General features: G+C 45.1%; 1 protein-coding gene across 1 annotated transcript in view; it reads left to right on the top strand.

The window, feature by feature from the left end:
* Positions 1 to 3,255: 3,255 nt before the first annotated feature.
* The window catches only part of MBTPS1 (membrane bound transcription factor peptidase, site 1), a 44,090-nt gene continuing 28,316 nt past the window's right edge, over positions 3,256 to 19,029 (top strand). The window contains exons 1-6 of the mRNA XM_044987297.1: positions 3,256 to 3,393; positions 11,354 to 11,853; positions 12,651 to 12,908; positions 14,172 to 14,375; positions 17,310 to 17,420; positions 18,636 to 18,745. Coding sequence (XP_044843232.1) covers positions 11,667 to 11,853; positions 12,651 to 12,908; positions 14,172 to 14,375; positions 17,310 to 17,420; positions 18,636 to 18,745 — 870 coding nt within the window. The 5' untranslated portion in view covers positions 3,256 to 3,393; positions 11,354 to 11,666. The remainder of the gene's footprint in view (positions 3,394 to 11,353; positions 11,854 to 12,650; positions 12,909 to 14,171; positions 14,376 to 17,309; positions 17,421 to 18,635; positions 18,746 to 19,029) is intronic.

A 19,029-nucleotide genomic window follows, 5' to 3' on the forward strand; every position in this document is an offset into this window, starting at 1 on the left:
TTCATTAGCTATAATAATATACTTTGTCATAAAACTATGGTTGTAGCTGAAAAAGTGACTAAAATTGCCACTGAGGGATTCAATATTTGTGAGTAATTCCAGATTAAATGTGCTCAACTGATAGAAGATCATACTTGAGGGGGAAGGGATAGCTCAGTGGTTTGAGCATTGGCCTGCTAAACCCAGGGTTGTGAGTTCAATCCTTGAGGGGGCCACTTAGGGATCTAGGGCAACAACAAAAGGCAGGGGGCTGGACTCAATGACCTTTCAAGGTCCCTTCCAGTTCTAGGAGATTGGTATATCTCCAATTATTACCTTTTCTTCTTAACTACAAGCAGTCAAGACTTGTGTAGAAGCTGAAAGTTGTTTCCCTTCCCCCAGCTTGTGCATCATTGCTAGCTTAAAAATAATTAGCTGATTATGTATGAACCAGGCAGCTGGGGGGAGCAATAGCAGACCCTCCACCTGCCCTGGGTATGGGGCCTGAGCAGCCCCTTGCCCTGCCCCCCCGCCCCGGCCTTCTGCCCAGGGCAGGTGGAGGATCCGCACCCTGGTTGCTCTCAGCTGCCTGCCCGCTCTTACCGTCAAAGCCATGCACAGATACAAAATTTGTATCTCTATCTGTGCTGGTATCTGCAGAAATGGTCCCATGGATATCCCCATTTGCAGATACCCGTGTATTTGCAATGCACTACTCATTTGCAGAAGTGGTCCTTCCAGCTCAGATTTAAAGTATAGAGGCATCAGAGAAGCTTGTAATGCTGTTTATCATATATATTAGCTGGAGCCTTCACTCTCCGGGAGTCAGAAGAGAACAAAGCTGGTCTTATTTTGCATGGCCCAATCAACCCTGCCAGTTAAAGGTAAGATAGAAAATGTAATACAGCTGCCTCTCCTGGAAGACTAACTTTATGTGACAGGTTTCAGAGTAGCAGCTGTCTTAGGGCTTGGCTACACTCGAAACTCCAAAGCGCTGCCGTGGGAGCGCTTTGAAGTGCGAGTGTGGTCGCAGCGCCAGCGCTGGGAGAGAGCTCTCCCAGCCCTGCAGGTAGTCCACCTCCGCGAGGGGATTAGCTCCCAGCGCTGGGGCACTGTTTACACTGGCGCCTTTACAGCACTGTAACTTGCTGTGCTCAGGGGGGTGTTTTTTTTCACACCCCTGAGCGAGAAAGTTGCAGGGCTGTAAAGCGCCAGTGTAGCCAAGGCCTTTGTCTGTATCCGCAAAAAGAACAGGAGTACTTGTGGCACCTTAGAGACTAACCAATTCATGTGAGCATAAGCTTTTGTGGACCAACTTCGGTCAAGCCATGCTAGTGGGCCTGCTTCTTGAAAGTTAGGGAATGAACACAAGTGCATTTCCTCAAGAGACGAGACTGGATTTAACATTAAATGCTGTGAGAGGATCTCCCTAGTCTACTTGAGGCATTTGCTATTCTTTTCTCACACATGTTCTCTGGGCGTGGGCCCACATGCTCTCTTCCCTTGGAGGCATGGTGAACAGTAACTGACGGTTCCACCCAGCCACAGCTGCCTCTCCAGCACTCTGGGTAGCACCCCCACAGGCATAGGCGGCAGATTATATACACCAGCGGTGCCCGGGCTCCAGGAATATTCAGGGCCGGGTGCCCTGCTGCAGCAATATTTGGAGCTGGGTCTCTCCCCCGGCCCTGCCTGGATCAGGCCCCAGTCCCCGCAGGTCTCCCCCCCCCTCCCCCCCCCCCGCCGCGTCCCCGCATGGAGCAGGTCCCAGCCCCCGCCTGCCACCCCCCCTTTCGTGTGTCGTCCCCCCCTCCGCCACGCCCTGGCCCTGCCTGACAGAAAGCAGCGGCGCGGCGCCTCTCCCCTGCCTGCTCCGTGCTGCCAGAGGGCTCCCGGCAGAATTGCTGTCTGCTGCCGCAGGGTCCTAGTGCCTGCCCTCCACTAATGGCAAGGCAGGCTGCCCTTACCCTGCCCTTCCGCCCTTGCCCTGAGCCTCCCCAATGCCCCAAACCCCTCATCCCCCCGCACCCTAATCCTCAACCCCAGCCGGAGCCCTCATCCCCCCACACCCTAATCCTCAACCCCAGCCAGAGCCCTCATCCCCCTGCACTCTAATCCTCAGACCCAGCCAGAGCCCTCATTCCCCCGCACCCTAATCCTCATCCCCAGCCCTGAGTGCCCCCACATCATGAACCCCTCATCCCCCCGCACCCTAATCCTCATCCCCAGCCAGAGCCCTCATCCCCCCGCACCCTAATCCTCATCCCCTGCCCTGAGCCCCCCCATGCAACATGAACCCCTCATCCCCCTGCACCCTAATCCTGAGCCCCAGCCAGAGCCCTCATCCCCCTGCACCCTAATCCTCAGCCCCAGTCCTGAGCCTCCCCCCGCATAAACCCCTCATCCCCAGCCAGAACCCTCATCCTCTTGCACCCTAATCCTCTGCCCCAGCCCTGAGCCCCCCCCACATCATGAACCCCTCATCCACAGCCCTTGCCCCACATCCCAACCCTCTGCCCTAGCCCTGAGCCCCCCCACATCATGAACCCCTCATCCACAGCCCAACCCTCTTCCCTAGCCCTGAGCCCCCTCCTGCATCATGAACCCCTCATCCTCCGCCCCACAGCCCTCACCCTGCACTCCCTCCTATTCCCAAACTCCTTCCCCTTCCCACACACCCCTTCCCAACCCCAAACTCCATCCCAAAGCCTGCACCCTTCACCCCCTCCTGCACACCCACCCCCTGCCCCAGCCCAGAGCCTGCACCCAGCACCCAAACTCCATCCCAAAGCCTGCACCCTGCACCTCTCCTGCACCCTAATCCCCAGCCCAGGATCTGCACCCCAGACCTCCCCCGCCAAGCCCCCTCCCAGAGCCTTAGGCAGGTGGGGGCAGAGTTGGGGGGCGGGTTCTGGGCACCACCAAATTTTTTACAAACTTGCCGCCCATGCAGGCGTTACACCCGCACAGCAGCAGCCCTGCTCTGCTCTGCTCTGTCCCCCCAGGCCCTCCACAGCAGGGCACTACGGAGGGGCTCAAATCCTCCCGGCAGCGTGGAGAACACGCGAGTTCCCGGGAGGACACGGTGGCGGCTGCCCGAGGCGAGCCCCGGGCTGCTGTGGGTTCGCCCGGCGGGGCAGGCGGCAGCACACCCACGTGACCCACAGCTGCCCTGCAAGACCTGCATCCCGCCCCAAGCCTCGCGAGACTTCCGAGGCACATGCGGGCGTATAGTCCTGTGAACGGCTCCGGAGTCTTGCACATGCGCCTCTCCTCTTCCCTCCCCCCCCGACGTTGAGCGTCAGGTCTTGTTCCCGATTCTGTTGGCCGCCGTCTTCTCGCGAGACGTTGTTAGTAAACACGGCTCAAAATGGCGTGTGGAGGCCCTGGGCGCGGTGCGTCGGCGGAGACACGGTTAGAGGCGGCGGGGGGTGGCGACTTAGGGCGGGTGTTGCCGTCTCGAGAGGCGGCGCTTCACCAGGGGGAGGGGTGATGGAGCGGAATGTGGGGGGCCACAGAGGGCAGGGGGAGAGCTATGGAGGTGCTGTGTGCGCGTGAGGAGGGGGTGGCCGCAGGCCTGGCCCCAGTGGGGCCCTAAGGGCCGAGGGAACCATGGGGGACATATATGGGGACAAGGGGTCTCGCATTGCTGAGGTGAGGGACCTGTGCCGCAGCCCTCGCGGGGTGAAGAAGCTGCATAACGGCTTTGTGGAGGCATGTAGGGCTGTGTTAGGGAGGGGGATTTGGGGAGAGCGGCGAACGGTTCTCAACGAGCCTGCAGTTGGTTTGTTTCCATTTTCCCAGCTCCTTATTCAAAGGCCCAAACTATTCAAACATCTATCAGGGTAAGGGTAATTTTGTTAGAAATGTCATCACAGTAACATTTTGATCATCAGAACCAGTAATTAGCTAGCTAACAACTGAATGTACATGACAAAATGCTTCTTGGGACATCCCAAGTGACATGTCCCTGTGGCCAACAATGTCAGAGCTGGGACATGCCAACCCCCCACCCCAAAGCTTTGTTCCTGAGCTGTATCCTGCCAAGTCACTCCTTCACCCCACTTTTACAGTTAAGTGGTGTTTGAATAAGGAGCTGGGTTTTGACTGTATGTGAAAAAACAAATATTGGGTCACCTGAAGTGACCCATTCCAGTGACCATCAGATGGTTCTCAAGGAGCTAGGATATGTTCTATCCATAACAAAAGCTTCTTTTCTGAGGTAAACTCTCCCAAATAGCTTTCACTAAAGTATTTAACTAGTTTGTCGCAAATTGATCTGTAATGTTCTCACAGAAATTATATGGACAACTAGACATTAGGAAGTCTATGACTACACATAAAGGTTTCTAAACAAACTGTGAACAGGAAAATAGCTACATTTATCAAAATTTAAATGTGTAAGACATTTGTTATGAATTTGTCCCAACATTTGTTATGACGAAGGTTATGTTTTAGTCATAGGTATTTTTAGTAAAAGTCATGGACAGGTCACGGGCAGTAAACAGAAATTCATGGCCAATGACCTGTAACTAAAAGTTGGGATGGGGGGCAGTGGGTGCTCTGTGGGGAACGGTCTGGGGACACTGCGGGGTGCTTGGGGTAGGGAAGAGTTGGCAGGCTCCCTGCCTGGCTCTGCGCAGCTCCTCGGAAGTGGCCAGCATGTCCCTGCAGCTACTAGGGGGAAGGAAGGCCGAGGGGGCTCCGTGTGCTGCCCCGCCATGAGTGCTGGCTCCATAGCTCCCATTAGCCAGGAACCACCGTCAATGGGAGCTGTGGGGGTTGTGCCTCCGCCTAAGAGGTTCAGAAACATGCTGGCCACTTCTGGGGAGCACCCCCTCCCCCAAGGTAAGCGCTGCCCTGCACCCCAACCCCCTGCCCCCGCCCTGAGCCCCCTCCCTCACTCAAACTACTGCTGCCGGCCCAGGGGCTGTCCAGCTCGAGAATCCCTTGAGCCAGCCGCACCGGCCACTGCAAAGGTCACAGAAGCTATGACCTCTGTGACAGACACGCAGTCTTAGTTATGACTAAGGAAGTGGAGGTGGTCCAGCCACAAATGAAGAGTTCTCCCATTTCTAAAAAAAAATCAAAGTGTACCAAACCACACTGCAACTGCACAAGTCTCAGTGGAACACTAAAGCCACTCACTAGTTCAACTAATTGTAGTGCATTACAATAGAGTAATATCCCTTTAAGTGGATTGCAATTCCTCTAGAGTGCTCACTGCATTCTGTAAGCCATCAGAAACCAATCAGAACTGCAGCATGCATTCAGCTATTTTTTATATGTTTGTACATACAGGTCTGTCGCATCTTAGGCGGGGGTTCCGTTCCGCGGTTATCGCGTAAAGCAAAAACTGCGTCTAGTCAGAACCTCAAGCCCTTTAAATCCTGCCCGCAGCTCCTGACTGCGGGACGGGGGGAGGGGGCATTTAAAGGGCTCTGCAGGCTTTAAATGCCCCCCCCCCCCCCCGCCGCCGGAGCTGCGGGCGGGATTTAAAGGGCTCCGTCAGGTTTCCCGCCCTGGTGGGGAGTCCGGAGGAGCCCTTTAAATCCCGCCTGCAGCTCCGGCGGCAGGATTGGGGGGGGCATTTAAAGGTCCCGAAGCTCCACGGTGGCTGGAGCCTCGGGCCCTTTAATTCGCCCCAGGGGCTACCAGCCACCTCTGCAGCCTCCAGGCCTTTCAGCATAAAGCTGAAATCACGCATGTTAAATGCGCGTAAGTTGTGAGAGACCTGTAGTTAATAAGCGTGGTTATTTGGGGGTCAAATGTGCCTATGCTCTTCCTTCATATAATTTTTGTTGTGCATATTGCAGGACATCCCAGTACACACAAACAAACTGCTTCACATGGCCCCCTCTGCCTAACTCTAGAGGGAAATGAAAAGCAGAAAGCAATACTACATCTCGTTTGTTTCATTACCTCTTTTAGCACAAGTAAAAGAGTAAATTGACAGATGTGTGTTGCTAATTTGGGGGTTCCATTTCAGTAATTTCAAAGCAAACTGCATACTTGTCGGTGGTTTCCTCCCCCTGCATCAGGCTTGCACGTGCTTGACTGTCAGGACTGGCTAGACTGCAGTGGAGTCAAAACATGTCCTGGCTCGCTGCCCAGCTCGATCACCCGGTCACCTGTCCCCAGCTGGATCACTGGTCACTGTTCATGGTGGGGACCTGTGACTCCGGCTTCTCCAAAATATCCATGGGGCTTTTGGAGGTGATGGTGGAATCTCTGTTGAGGATGGCATGCAGCTCTTTGTAAAAGCAGCATGTCTGTGGCTCCACCCCAGATCTATTGTTGGCCTCCCTTGGCTTTCACACAGCACTGCTGGTGGTCCCTCTTATAACCCTTCTACTCCATGACCCAAGCAAACTGCTCATAGATGTCTGCGTTTTTATGGCTGGATTAGAGCTGTGCCTACATAGCCTCTTCTCCCTTCCCCCCGACGCAGGAGCGGGGGGTGGGGCAAGGGGGCATTATGGGATAGCTCCTATAGACCAGTAACAGTCAACTGTAAGTAACACAATATCTACACTGACACTGTGTCGACTTTACTACATTGACCTTGACTCTACGCCACTTGGAGAAGTGGTGTTATAAAGTCAGTGTAGTGGGGCAGTTACATCAGCAGGAGTGAAATTTAAGTGTAGATAACATCCACAGCTAGGTCAACATAAGCTGCGTTGCATCGACCTAACTGTGTAGTGTAGACCAGGCCAAAGTAACGTTATCAATGAATTAGAGTACATAAAACAAGCTTCTGTAACATGTACCGTTTAGTCAGTTTAAATGCGCCACAAATAGCAAAATGGTGTAGTATAGGACAAAGTTTTAAAACTTTAGTATTTGAAGTTATGCTTCAAACCCACATTTGTGCATGACAGTAAAAGTGGCCTGATTTTCAAAAGTGCTGGCTGTATGCAGCTTCCACTGACTTAAATAAGATTTGTGTATTTGACAAGTTGCAGACTTTTAAATTTTGACCAGCATTTTCACTAATTTGTGAAAAGCCTTATTTTTCAGTTTATAAAGTTTGTATTTATTTTTATAACATTTTCAAACTTGTTATGGATTAGCAACAATAGTCAGATTATTAAATGCACATTTGTTTTACGACAACACTGCATTTTACATAGCGCCTTCTAACTACAGCGGACCAGAAAATGGATTTTTCTTCACAAAAAAAGAAGTTGAAGGTTTCAGAATTGGTTTTCATTCTGCATCTGGACAAAACTGAGATCTTTCCAAATATTTTGCAGAAAAATAGAAACACAGGCACAGCCAATAATTTGGAGGTTAGGGCGCTAAAGGGGTGGGAGACCTAGGTTCAAGTCTCTGCTCTGTTTGATTTTTTTAGTGAGGACATAGACCTGGGTGAGCACAGAGGAGTCTCTCTCTCTGTTTGGCCCATGGAATATAAATATTTATACAAAGCAGAACAGCTTCACAGGGGAGAGTCTGACTCTGAATTAGGGACTTGAACCTGGGTCTTTTGCACCCCAGGCAAGTACCCAAACTACCCATCTGTAGAGTCAGCATCTTTGTTTTTCTCAATCTCTCCTGTTGAAGCTGTTCCACCTGCATAATTATATTAATTAGGCCAAAGAGAGAGAGAGAGACTGAAATCTTCACAGTGACTTTTTTTGGAATCCACCCTTTCACACAATAGTTTTTTGTTTTCACAAATTTTCATTTTCCAAAAGAAAAAGAAAGCCCAGCAAGCTTTATTCATAACCCCAAAGTACTGTTGATATTAAACCAGTATTACGTGCTTTATTGTGTATTTTATATATAATTACCAAGGATTTTTAAAAATATAATTAATGGTCGTAATACAGTATAAGCCAGAGAGCAAATTTAATATAATTAATAATATGAGAAAAAATGAAGAAATACTACAGTATTTACAATATTAAGTACATTTCATAAAAACTTGCTGTCTGGCCCCCGCTCAAAAAAGAAAAAAAAAAATTACACCAACACACACAAAAAAAAAAATCTAGCACTTCTGTATGTGCAATTTGAAGAATCCAAAATCTGCCCACATGCACAAAGACTAACAGAGTTGTATGTAAAAATTCTAGAACTTGCATGCAGTCACATGCTAACCCAGAAAGTGCATGTGCATAGGTTGGAGTATATGCAGGTTTTTGCTCAAATAAAAGGTCATCTTTCAGTGATCAATTTCGAATGCATAGGAATGAAACTCTGTCTTTAAAAATTACCTGTAAATTACCATAATTGGTGCTTGGTAGAGGGATATTATATAATGTGAGAATATATACCTATCATACACTAAATAGTGTTATTTCATTTTCTTTTGGAGGGAAATTTTAACTACTACACATAGAACACTGCATTGTGGTAAAGAAATAGGAGAGCCCATGTTTAAGAAGGATGAATTCAAACTGGACCAGGTTCAGAGATGGGCTACTAGGATGATCCAAGGAATGGAAAACCTGTCTTATGAAAGGAGACTCAAAGAGCTGGGCTTGTTTAGCCTAACCAAAAGAAGGTTGAGGGGGATATGATTGCTCTTTATAAATATATCAGAGGGATTAATATTAGGGAGGGAGAGGAATTATTTAAGCTTAGTACCAATGTGGACACAAGAACAAATGGATATAAACTGGACACTAGGAAGTTTAGACTTGAAATTAGACGAAGGTTTCTAACCATTAGAGGAGTGAAGTTCTGGAACAGCCTTCCAAGGGGAGTAGTGAGGGGCAAAAGACATATCTGGCTTCAAGACTAAGCTTGATAAGTTTATGGAGGGGATGGTATGATGGGATAGGCTAATTTTGGCAATTAATTTGGCAATTGATCTTTGATTATCAGCAGGTAAGTATGCCCAGTGGTCTGTGATGGAATGTTAGATGGGTTGGGATCTGAGTTACTACAGAGAATTCTTTCCTGGGTGCTGGCTGGTGAGTCTTGCCCACATGCTCAGGGTTTAACTGATCGCCATATTTGGGGTCGGGAAGGAATTTTCCTCCAGGGCAGATTGGCAGAGTCCCTGGAGGTTTTTCGCCTTCCTTTGCAGCATGGGACATGGATCACTTACTGGAGGATTCTCTGCAGCTTGAGGTCTTCAAACCACAATTTGAGGACTTCAGTAACTCAGACATAGGTCAGGGGGTTGTTCTAGAAGTGGATGGGTGAGATTCTGTGGCCTGCATTGTGCAGGAGGTCAGACTAGATGATCATAATGGTCCCTTCTGACCTTAAAGTCTATGAGAGGTGGGAAGTCACCGTATCTCCTTCCCTTCCATAGCAATCGCACACACTCCTTCCTGTAAATTTCTGAAACTGAAGCAGCAAAGAATCCTGTGGCACCTTATAGACCAACAGACGTTTTGCAGCATGAGCTTTCGTGGGTGAATACCCACTTAGTCGGATGTAAGACTAACACGGCTACCCCTCTGATACTTGATTTCTGAAACTGAGTAAACCATCATAATTTCCTTGCAGTCCAGTTGTTGTTAAATGCCTCGCTCATTGTAAGTAGCCTTTGCAGCACTTCATCTCTATTTTGAAATACACCTCTACCCCCAATATAACACAATTTTGGATATAACGCAGTAAAGCAGCGCTCTGGGGGGGCTGGGCAGCATGCTCCGGCAGATCAAAGCAAGTTGGATATAACATGGTTTCACCTATATTGCGGTAAGATTTTTTGGCTCCCGAGGACAGTGTTATATCGGGGTAGAGGTGTAGTTCAACCTCAGTTTTTACTGCCTGATATTTTTTAATTTTTATATTAATGATGTTCAGTAGATTATCCCTTGGGCATGTGTTGGTGAATATCACCTTGCCTTTCTTCAGTTTGGCCACACACTCTATGGAGGACAGGACAATCAATGTTTTGGTTTATGCAACTGCCCTTGAGGAGCCTTAAAATATTTGTCTCAGTTCTGGTGGACATTTATTTCAGGTCTCAACTTGAGTGAGATGCTTTGGAATATCTAAATCAGCAACAATGTCAGCTACTTTCTTCTTAGACTTCTACTTCCTGTTACAGTTATGCAAGATGCCTATAGAAGTTGCACATGGTTTACCTTTAATTGTGTCATTAATAATTTCCACAAACTCTGAAGCTCTTCAAGGAGTTTCATTCAGATCTTGTTTTTTCAGTATTCTGAACCAGTTTTTAACAGTGGTATTACTGTCCCTTGTTAGTGGCCATTTTATTGTGTGTAGCACATTGCCACTTCATAATGGTCTTATTGAGACATACTTGAACAATATTTCCTGCAATTCAGCACCCTAATATATGTCTGGAGGAGAATTCACATTCTCCTGATCATCTTTTTCGAGACTAGGAGATGAAATCAGTTTAACAAAAGTTGAATTGTGCAAGTTGCTCCCTGTTTACTCTCAATCACTATTTCATGATCAAATCCAAGAATGTTTTAAATGAAGAATATCTGTTGTTTCTGTACATATTGTGCTACCTCTTTTAGTGCACTGTCTAGTAAAATATGGTGTACTGAAAATCATGCTGCAGAAACATACAAGAAAAACTTCTTGACATCAGTAGAAAATCACTTTAGCTAAATGTCCACATATTATTATTTTTTATCATATGTACTACGCAAATGTGTAACATTGTAAAATCAGCTTACCCTCTCCCAGTACATACTTAAAACAAGCATTGAGATAACTTATAGGAGTCATCTGGCTGATAACCTGTGTAATAGTATGAATTAAAGCACAGCCAAAGTCATAGTTTGCTTTTTGTTCTCTCAACTGATGACCAGTTACTCTGAATATCTGTAGAAAGCAAGGCCAGCTAAAGTGAAATGTTTGGAGTGCTTTGGTCAGCTGTTAGCATCTCTGCTAACCATAGTTAAGGCTACATTTTTGTCATGGGTATTTGTAGTAAAAGTCATGGACAGGTCACGGGTAGTAAACAAAAATGCAAAATGCATGGCCTGTGACCCATCCATGACTTGTACTATACCCCTGAGTAGATATTGGGAGTGCCACAGGTGCTGGGGTGGGAGGGTCAGTCCGAAGGGTGCCGGGTGGTTGGTTTGTGGAGTGCCACAGGTGTGAGCAGCCCAGAACCCCTGCTGGTGCTGGGGCGGAAGATTGGCAGTGCTGGCAGGCTCCCTCCCCGGCTTCTCAGATAGCGGCAACATGTTCTCCCTTAGCTCCTAGCTCCGCACACTGCTAGCTCTGCAGCTCCCTTTGGCCAGCAACAGTGGCCAATACCCCCACCCAACTCTTCCTATTTCTGGGGGGGCATAATCTAAAATGAAATGGTTTCTCTCCGATAATAATTGCTGAATGTCAGTTATTGTTTTAATATACGTTTTTGTATGTTTGGCAAATCTAATAATTTTTGTTGGTGGGTTTGTTTATTTTACAGGTCGGATTGCAAAAAACTTGCTTAATTCTACTTTGGGCTTACCTTTCCCATCAAAAAATGGAGTACAGGACTCAGCTGTCACATTCTGAGTGAGAGAATCCTTTAATCCAAAATGGAGAAAAAACGTAGAAAGAAATAAGCCTGTTTACTAGGCTTAACCTCAAAAAACCATGAAATCTAGATTTTTGCTTAACTTGGACAAAACTTTGAGACTATCCAGTTGAACAGCACAGCAAAGGCAACATTTATTGATACAAAATTGAACTAATTTATAAAGAGAAAACGTGTCATTTGAATATATGGAATTTTTGGAATGAAACCATATTATCTTATGACCATGAAGTTTGCAAACATCTGGTTGATCCTGGTTGTAATTTTACTCTGTGGCAAAAAACACCTGGGTACAAGACTAGGAAATTCCTCTCATGAGGCCCACCTATGTCCTGGATGCTCTCGTCTTACTTTGAAAGTGGAATTTTCTTCGACAGTAGTAGAACATGGTAATAAAGAATCCAGTTTTTTAAAATGTGTTTAAAGTTTAGATACATGCTGATGATGATTTATGTATTATTTGTGTTAACATAGTGCTCAAAGACCCCAATCAGATATGGGGTCCTGTTGTGCGAAGTCCTTTACAGTCATATAGGAAGACCCCTTCCCCTTCAGTTACAGTCTAACTGAAAACAAGATACATAAAGAAAGCATGACAGATAATAGGAGGGGGTGGGAGTAGGAGACAAGCTAATGGTAAAAATATCATGGGATTATGTAGGCTAACAATGTGCACAATTTGATGGTTCCAAATTGTTTAGAAGGTTGTTTTTGGAGGGAACGGGTTTGTCTCTGACATTGTCATTAGTTGGCTTTTAATGCACATCAAAATGCAGATATAAAGTCAATTTAAATACTTTTTCTGGATGTTTTACAAATTCCACAGAAAAAAAGCCATATAAAACAAAAAGTGTTCAGTATTTTATATTTTTGTGACAGTTTCTGAACTAACCTATGTATGAGGTTTTCCAAACAGTCTGGGCATAATAAATTTTGATGGAAGGTATGATATTGTCTAATGTGTTTTAAAACCCCTAGACTGTTTTGAAAATCATAACCTATATAAATAGTAAATCCAAGTTACCATAATATTCTTAGTAATGGAATCATAATATTTTCATTTGGGAGGTGGAGACATTTGTTTTGATAGTAAGGAGGAAGATTCAGTTCTCGGTGGTGGTATAGATGTGCCTTTTGTAATGTATGGTTGAAATGTCATTTCTAACGTGTTGTGTTCTGCTTGCAGAATATATTGTGGCTTTCAATGGATACTTTACAGCTAAAGCTAGAAGTAAATTTATTTCAACTGCACTGAAGAACAGTGATATAGAGAACTGGAGGATTGTACCTCGCAACAACCCAGCCAGTGACTACCCTAGTGATTTTGAGGTGATCCAGATCAAAGAGAAACAGAAGGATGGAGTACTGACACTAGAAGACCACCCAAACATCAAACGAGTAACCCCCCAACGGAAAGTATTTCGCTCTCTCAAGTATTCAGAGCGTAAGTATATTCATCCTTCAAAAGAGCTGTTCCTAATCTCCGATGGCACTAAGTTAATTTTTAAAAAATCAGTAGGCTTTTTCCAGTCCCACAAAATTAGTGTTACTACTCCTGGGGGGATTCTCCGTCACTGCGGAATTCCCTGGTTGCCCTGCAGAATTTCTGGCCGCCACTACGGGCTGCTGGACTCTGCAGAGCGCAGTGAGCAGAGCGTCCAGCCTGGCGGGGCTGGAGGCTGCACGCTCTTTGATACTTATTCTCCTGGGGATGGGGAAGGACCTGGGAGACCCAGCCAGTTCTGGCAGAGGGTGAGGAAGGGCACGGCTGCATCACCCCATGTCCCCGGCGAGACAGTAAAGAAGCTGGGTGAAGTAAAGGCTCTGAGGGTGCTGGTGTCTGTGCCAGGGGCTGCTCTGCAGCTAGGCACTGCAGGGATGGGGGTACAGGTGTCTGAGCTCTGGGGGCCCCACACAGCTCCTTCCAGCACCCCCCATCTGGAACTGGGTTGTTGGGGTTTCTTTAACTCTCTACTCCTTGGGGAATTTTTTTTTGCTGTTGTCTGTATTATTGACATATTTGTTGACAGGTATTTTGAAATAAATTACCAAAATAATTGAAACTGAAGTGATTATATTGTGTTATTTTGACAAATAAAATATGCAGAATTTTGCAGAATTTCAAAATATTGTGCGCAGAACTTTTAATTTTTTGGCACAGAAATCCCCCAGGAGTATGTTATACAAATGAGAATGCAGTGACTTCTGGACGTTATGATTTATTTCTGATAAAGGCTCATCCCGTTAACTGTGAAACTATCACTATTTTAGAATACCTATTCTAAGGTGTGATCAAGGATTCAAATTGGTTTAAAAGCTGTATTTTCTGTTGTGACATAACACAGTATGTTATAGATTCAATCTACTAGGGGTTTAATGGACAAAATTCCTGCTGACTTCAATGGGGTCAGGATTTCACCTATTGACTTCAGTTAATTTATTAACATGCTTAAGTTAAACGTGTGTAATATATTCAGTATAGGAGCTGTAGTAATTAGCTTTTAAAATGAAGCTTTTGTATTTAGAGGATATATTAAGGATTTAAATCAAATTTGGGTCAGACGAATGTCTGAAAAGTGAAAATTTTTCTATTTAAAATGTTTGTTCACAGTAGGGCTAAAGTGTACTAATAACATGTTTATATATTTCATAGTATAGAAAATAAAATGTGTTTTGTTTTTCTTTTCTCCATCCAAATCATATCTAGCTGATCCTACATTGCCATGCAATGAAACCAGATGGACTCAAAAATGGCAGTCATCTCGTCCTCTGAGAAGAGCAAGCCTATCATTAGGCTCTGGATTTTGGCATGCAACAGGCAGACATTCAAGCAGGCGTTTATTGAGAGCTATACCACGGCAAGTTGCTCAAACCCTGCAGGCAGATGTGCTCTGGCAAATGGGTTATACAGGTATGCTTTTGTCTGTTGGTTTGGGATAACTGCCTGGCTAGAAAACAAAACAACTGTGTCTCTCTGAAACAAGTGAGAAGAAAATACTCATGTAGTAATAAGGATACACAACCATTTCCCTTTTTGTATTTATTAAGCCATTACAGATGTGTCTAAATTCTCTAGAGACTGAGGCCAGGTCTATATTAGGAATGCTTGCACTTTTGCTGGCATGGCTTATTTCAGCCCCCCTGAGCAAAATAAGCTATATCAGCATAAGTGCAGTTTTACTGGTATAACTGTCTATACTAGGGGCTTTGCCAGCAGAGCCACGATGGTCACTGTTCACATCTCTCCCCACCCTTAACCAGTATATGGTTGGTTATGCAATATGCTAGCAACATTTTGTAGTGCAGATCTGGCCTGAGAGGTACTTAGTTTTGTGATACATTTATTGAACATTGCTGACTTGATGGAAAGTGCTATATACCGTTTGTATTTATGCAGACCAGACTCGGTGCAGCTTTTCTTTAGCTGAAAAATGAAATCAGTTATTTTTAAATGGTTAAAGAGAACACACAGCCCAAATTTTTCCCACAGCTCCAAATTCTTCTTTAAACCCACGTCATCTTTTTTTCTGTCCCCCTACAGCCCCACTTCTCAACATGCTTCCTTCCCAGCTTCCCTCCCAGTTTCCCTGCTACGTTAAACTTTTAAATGTTGATATCTATCAACTTTTAAAAGCTTAATGTGGTAGGGAGAGATGGTGAAGAGCAAGCATGTAAGGTAGAGTGTATGTCTCTGTGTTAGGCATAGTTGGGGCTGAGGGATGTGGGAAGGAATTCAGCTGTGGAAGGTGTAGGGGACATTGTTATCCACCTTAGCCCACTACAGAGACTCAGATATCAATATTGATAGCTAATCATGTCAGTAATTGTCAACACGGATCTACCAGTACAATCACTAAAAATAAATAAATGAAGGAAATCACAAGTTAAGGCATGCATATCAAGGTTACCTTAACACCCAAACTTCACATTACTTGAATGTTCTCACAGTACATCTGCACAACAGCTGCCTTGCAGTTCCACAAACTAGCCAGCTGTAAGTCAAACACTAATTTTTTCCACCTTGCACTCAAAACGCACAACTCTTATTCCAGTCTCACAGTTTTTCATGTGAAAATAACATTAGAGACATTACTATATATGTATATAAATATATTATAATTTAGCTGTTGCTGTAGAGGTCCAAGGCTGGGCTTTGGATGTAATATAGAGCAGGGGTTCTCAACCTTTCTCTTTCTGAGGTCCCTCCCCAACATGCTATAAAAACTCCACGGCCTACCAGTGTCACAGAAACTGTTTTTCTGCATATAAAAGCCACAGCCAGCGTTAGGGGTTAGCAAGCGGGACAGTTGCCTGGGGCCCCACACCACAGGGGCTGCTGGGAAGCTACATCGATAAGGCTTCAGCTTCAGCCCCAGGTGGTGGGGCTCTGGGCTTCGGCCCCGTGCAATGGGGCTTTGGCTTTCTGCCCTAGGTCCCAATGATTCTAATGCTGGCCCTGCTTTGCGCACCCCCTGAAACCTGCTTGTGGCCCCCCAGAGCACCCCAAACCCTTGGTTGAGAACCACTGATACAGAGGATTTTGTAGGTGCTCTGGATGTAATGTAGAGGTATTTTGTGTGAGCATTGTGGTTGGTTCTATGTTGGAAATTTCTTGTGGAGGTACTTTCTCATAATACAGTAAAAGCTTTTTTAACCAGCATGCTGGGGGAATGGGGAGTGCCGGTAAATTAAAAATGCCAGTTAGCTCAGAGGGAGGGGGTCTGGAGTGCATGCGTGCGTGTGTGTGTGTGTAGGGCAGGGATGTGGGAGGGGCTGCGGGGCACAGGCACTGGGAGGGAGTTTGGGTCCGAGAGGGGACTTGGGTCATGGGAGGGAGCTCGGGATGCCGAGTGCGGGGTAGGGGGGTACACTCACCTCCAGCAGCTCCCTGCAAGCGGCTCCCTGTCCATGTTGCTCCTGGCGGAGGTACGGCCAGGCAGCTGTGCAAGCAGGCACACTACCTCTGTCTGCAGGCATCGCCCCCCCGCAGCTCCCATTGGCTGTGGTTCCTGGCCAATGGGCTGGGAGCCGCAGAGTAAGCACTTGAGGGGGGGCGGGAATAGAGGCAGTGTGCCTGCAGAGCCGCTTGGCCGTGCCTCTGCCAGAAACAGCAGGGACAGGGAGCTGCTGGAGGTGAGCACCTCCCCTCCCCCAAATCTGGCACCCCAACCCCCCTGACCCAAGTCCTCTCCCGTACCCAAACTCCTTCCCAGAGCATGCCCTGCAGCCCCTCCCACATCCCAACCCCCTGCTGGCCTTGCACCAATTGCACTATAAGCCAGACTTTTAATGCAGATCAGAAATGCTGGTTTATAGAGCTTGCTGGTTGGTGAGGTGTCGGATGAAAGAGCTTTTAGTGTACATACGTGCATGTTGGAAAAGTTAAGGTTGCACAGGCAACTATATTTTATATTTCCTGACCTTTCAAGTGTTTCATTTTTGTAAACGTAATATTCTTTTAAAATAGTTCTTTAGAAAAATATACGAAATCATTTTTGTTGAAAAACCAAGATACATTTCAATTATACTTGTATGCCTGTAAAAGTAAAAAGGAGATCAATTTATTGATCTACTTACCTTGATCCAAATCCCTCATGGGGTCAAAATTGGCTTTACTTTTTTTTCCCCCAGACTCTGTGAAATTAATCTCTGCCTTTATGAAACTGAAAGGAACTAATGCTCTTTAGGTGAATTTCTAGAGTGAACTTAGACTTTTGGTTTTGGAAGACATGAAAGTGCAGTGCATTAAGCACACAGGAGACTTCTTTTACATACCAGAATAAACTGATACAAGTGCTAAATCAAGGAAATATGTTTGCAAACCAGTCCTCTTTTATGGAAATAGGTGCTGGTGTAAGAGTTGCTGTCTTTGATACTGGACTAAGTGAGAAACATCCACATTTCAAAAATGTAAAAGAAAGAACAAACTGGACTAATGAAAGAACCTTGGATGATGGTAGGTTTAAATATACAGCATTGCTGAAACTCTAGACTATGTATTTTACATCACATGTTGCATCCTGGATTATGAAGTAAAATTGTTTATTTGCGATTAGAACTACATGTCTTCCCAGATAATGGACCTAATTCTGCAATGTGTTGAGTGCTCTGAACTCTCACTAAATTCACTGGTGGCTCAACACCTCCCAAGATTTTGTGTTATCTCCGCTGAGTCATATGCCATATTTCTTCAAGGATTTTAAGAAAGGGCTAGGGGACAAAATATTATCGAAGCAGAAATGCAAAGTAGAAATACCAGGGGGTGAGGCAACTCCCATGCATTTTTTTCTTTGCCCCTATTATTTTTTAATATTAGTGTGTTAATTTTTTCCATTTATCAGGGATAATATTTTGATTCATTTTCAGGTAATCTAGTGAGTTATCACAGTTTTGGCAGCGCTCCTTTAAACATTAGTAATCCACATAATTTTTCAGTGGAAAAGTAAAATTGTGGCACCAACATAAACTCTGCAGATCCATGCCAATATTCCGCATTTCTTTTTATCTGCCTTTGTATGATTGTCTCTCGTCTTCTTGTATTTGCCCCATCTTATACACCAGTGCTGCAAATATGCAAATACTTAACTTTATGCAAGATTTTTTTTTCAAAATGGTATTTTGATTTCAAATTTGGTCAATTAAAAAAACAAAAGCAAAACCACACACACACACACACACACACACACACACACACACACACGTTGAAAAACACCCAAACAGCTGACTCAAAACACTTGCGGGGGGGGGGGGGGGGAATATTGTTTAGAGTTGACCAAAACATTTAACAAGTAAACTTGAGGGATAGAAAATATTTCCTGTCTGTAGGATATCCTTTTTCCTCTGTTTCCCCCCTCTGAAATCAGTAGGAAAACTTCGCTTCAGTGAGGCCAGGATTTCACCCAATATATGCAGTTTCAATTGTAGAAATTCTTGATGGTAGGAATCTCTTAGCATCTATTGCAATGTCTTTTAGATCAAAGTAAAACAAGTTCTCAACTTGGACCAACATTTCTATTGCTTTTTAAAATAAACTTAAAATTTCCTAAGGATGAAAGAGATAAGCAATTGGATATGCATACAAAATGTCTGGAATTTTTAAATTTTACAGTGAAATGGTTTGGCCTTTAACATTTTATTTTATTAACTTTATACTACTACTAATTTGCAACAGGTCTGGGCCATGGGACGTTTGTGGCAGGTGTTATAGCCAGCATGCGGGAATGCCAGGGATTTGCTCCAAATGCAGAGCTGCACATTTTTAGGGTCTTCACAAATAATCAGGTAGATATTTTAATTCAAACCTTTCTGGAATAACACAATATTAACCCTTATATTAAAAATACAGTTAATTCCCATGAACTTTAAAGTATTTCCTTTTGTAAAGAGAGGGTGTTTTTATTTTTTTTAACAGAATTATGTACATTACACAGATTTTAGAATTGCCTTCTGGAGTTTATTTTCAAATGAGAATTTGGTATTAAAATCAACTTCACACAAGGCCACTACCTCTTACTTTTAGTGTTGTTTTTAATGAAGGATTTTTAAAAAAAATCAAATGAACGTTT

This window comes from Mauremys mutica, chromosome 14 (assembly GCF_020497125.1).
Source record: "Mauremys mutica isolate MM-2020 ecotype Southern chromosome 14, ASM2049712v1, whole genome shotgun sequence".
Lineage (NCBI taxonomy): Eukaryota > Metazoa > Chordata > Testudines > Geoemydidae > Mauremys > Mauremys mutica.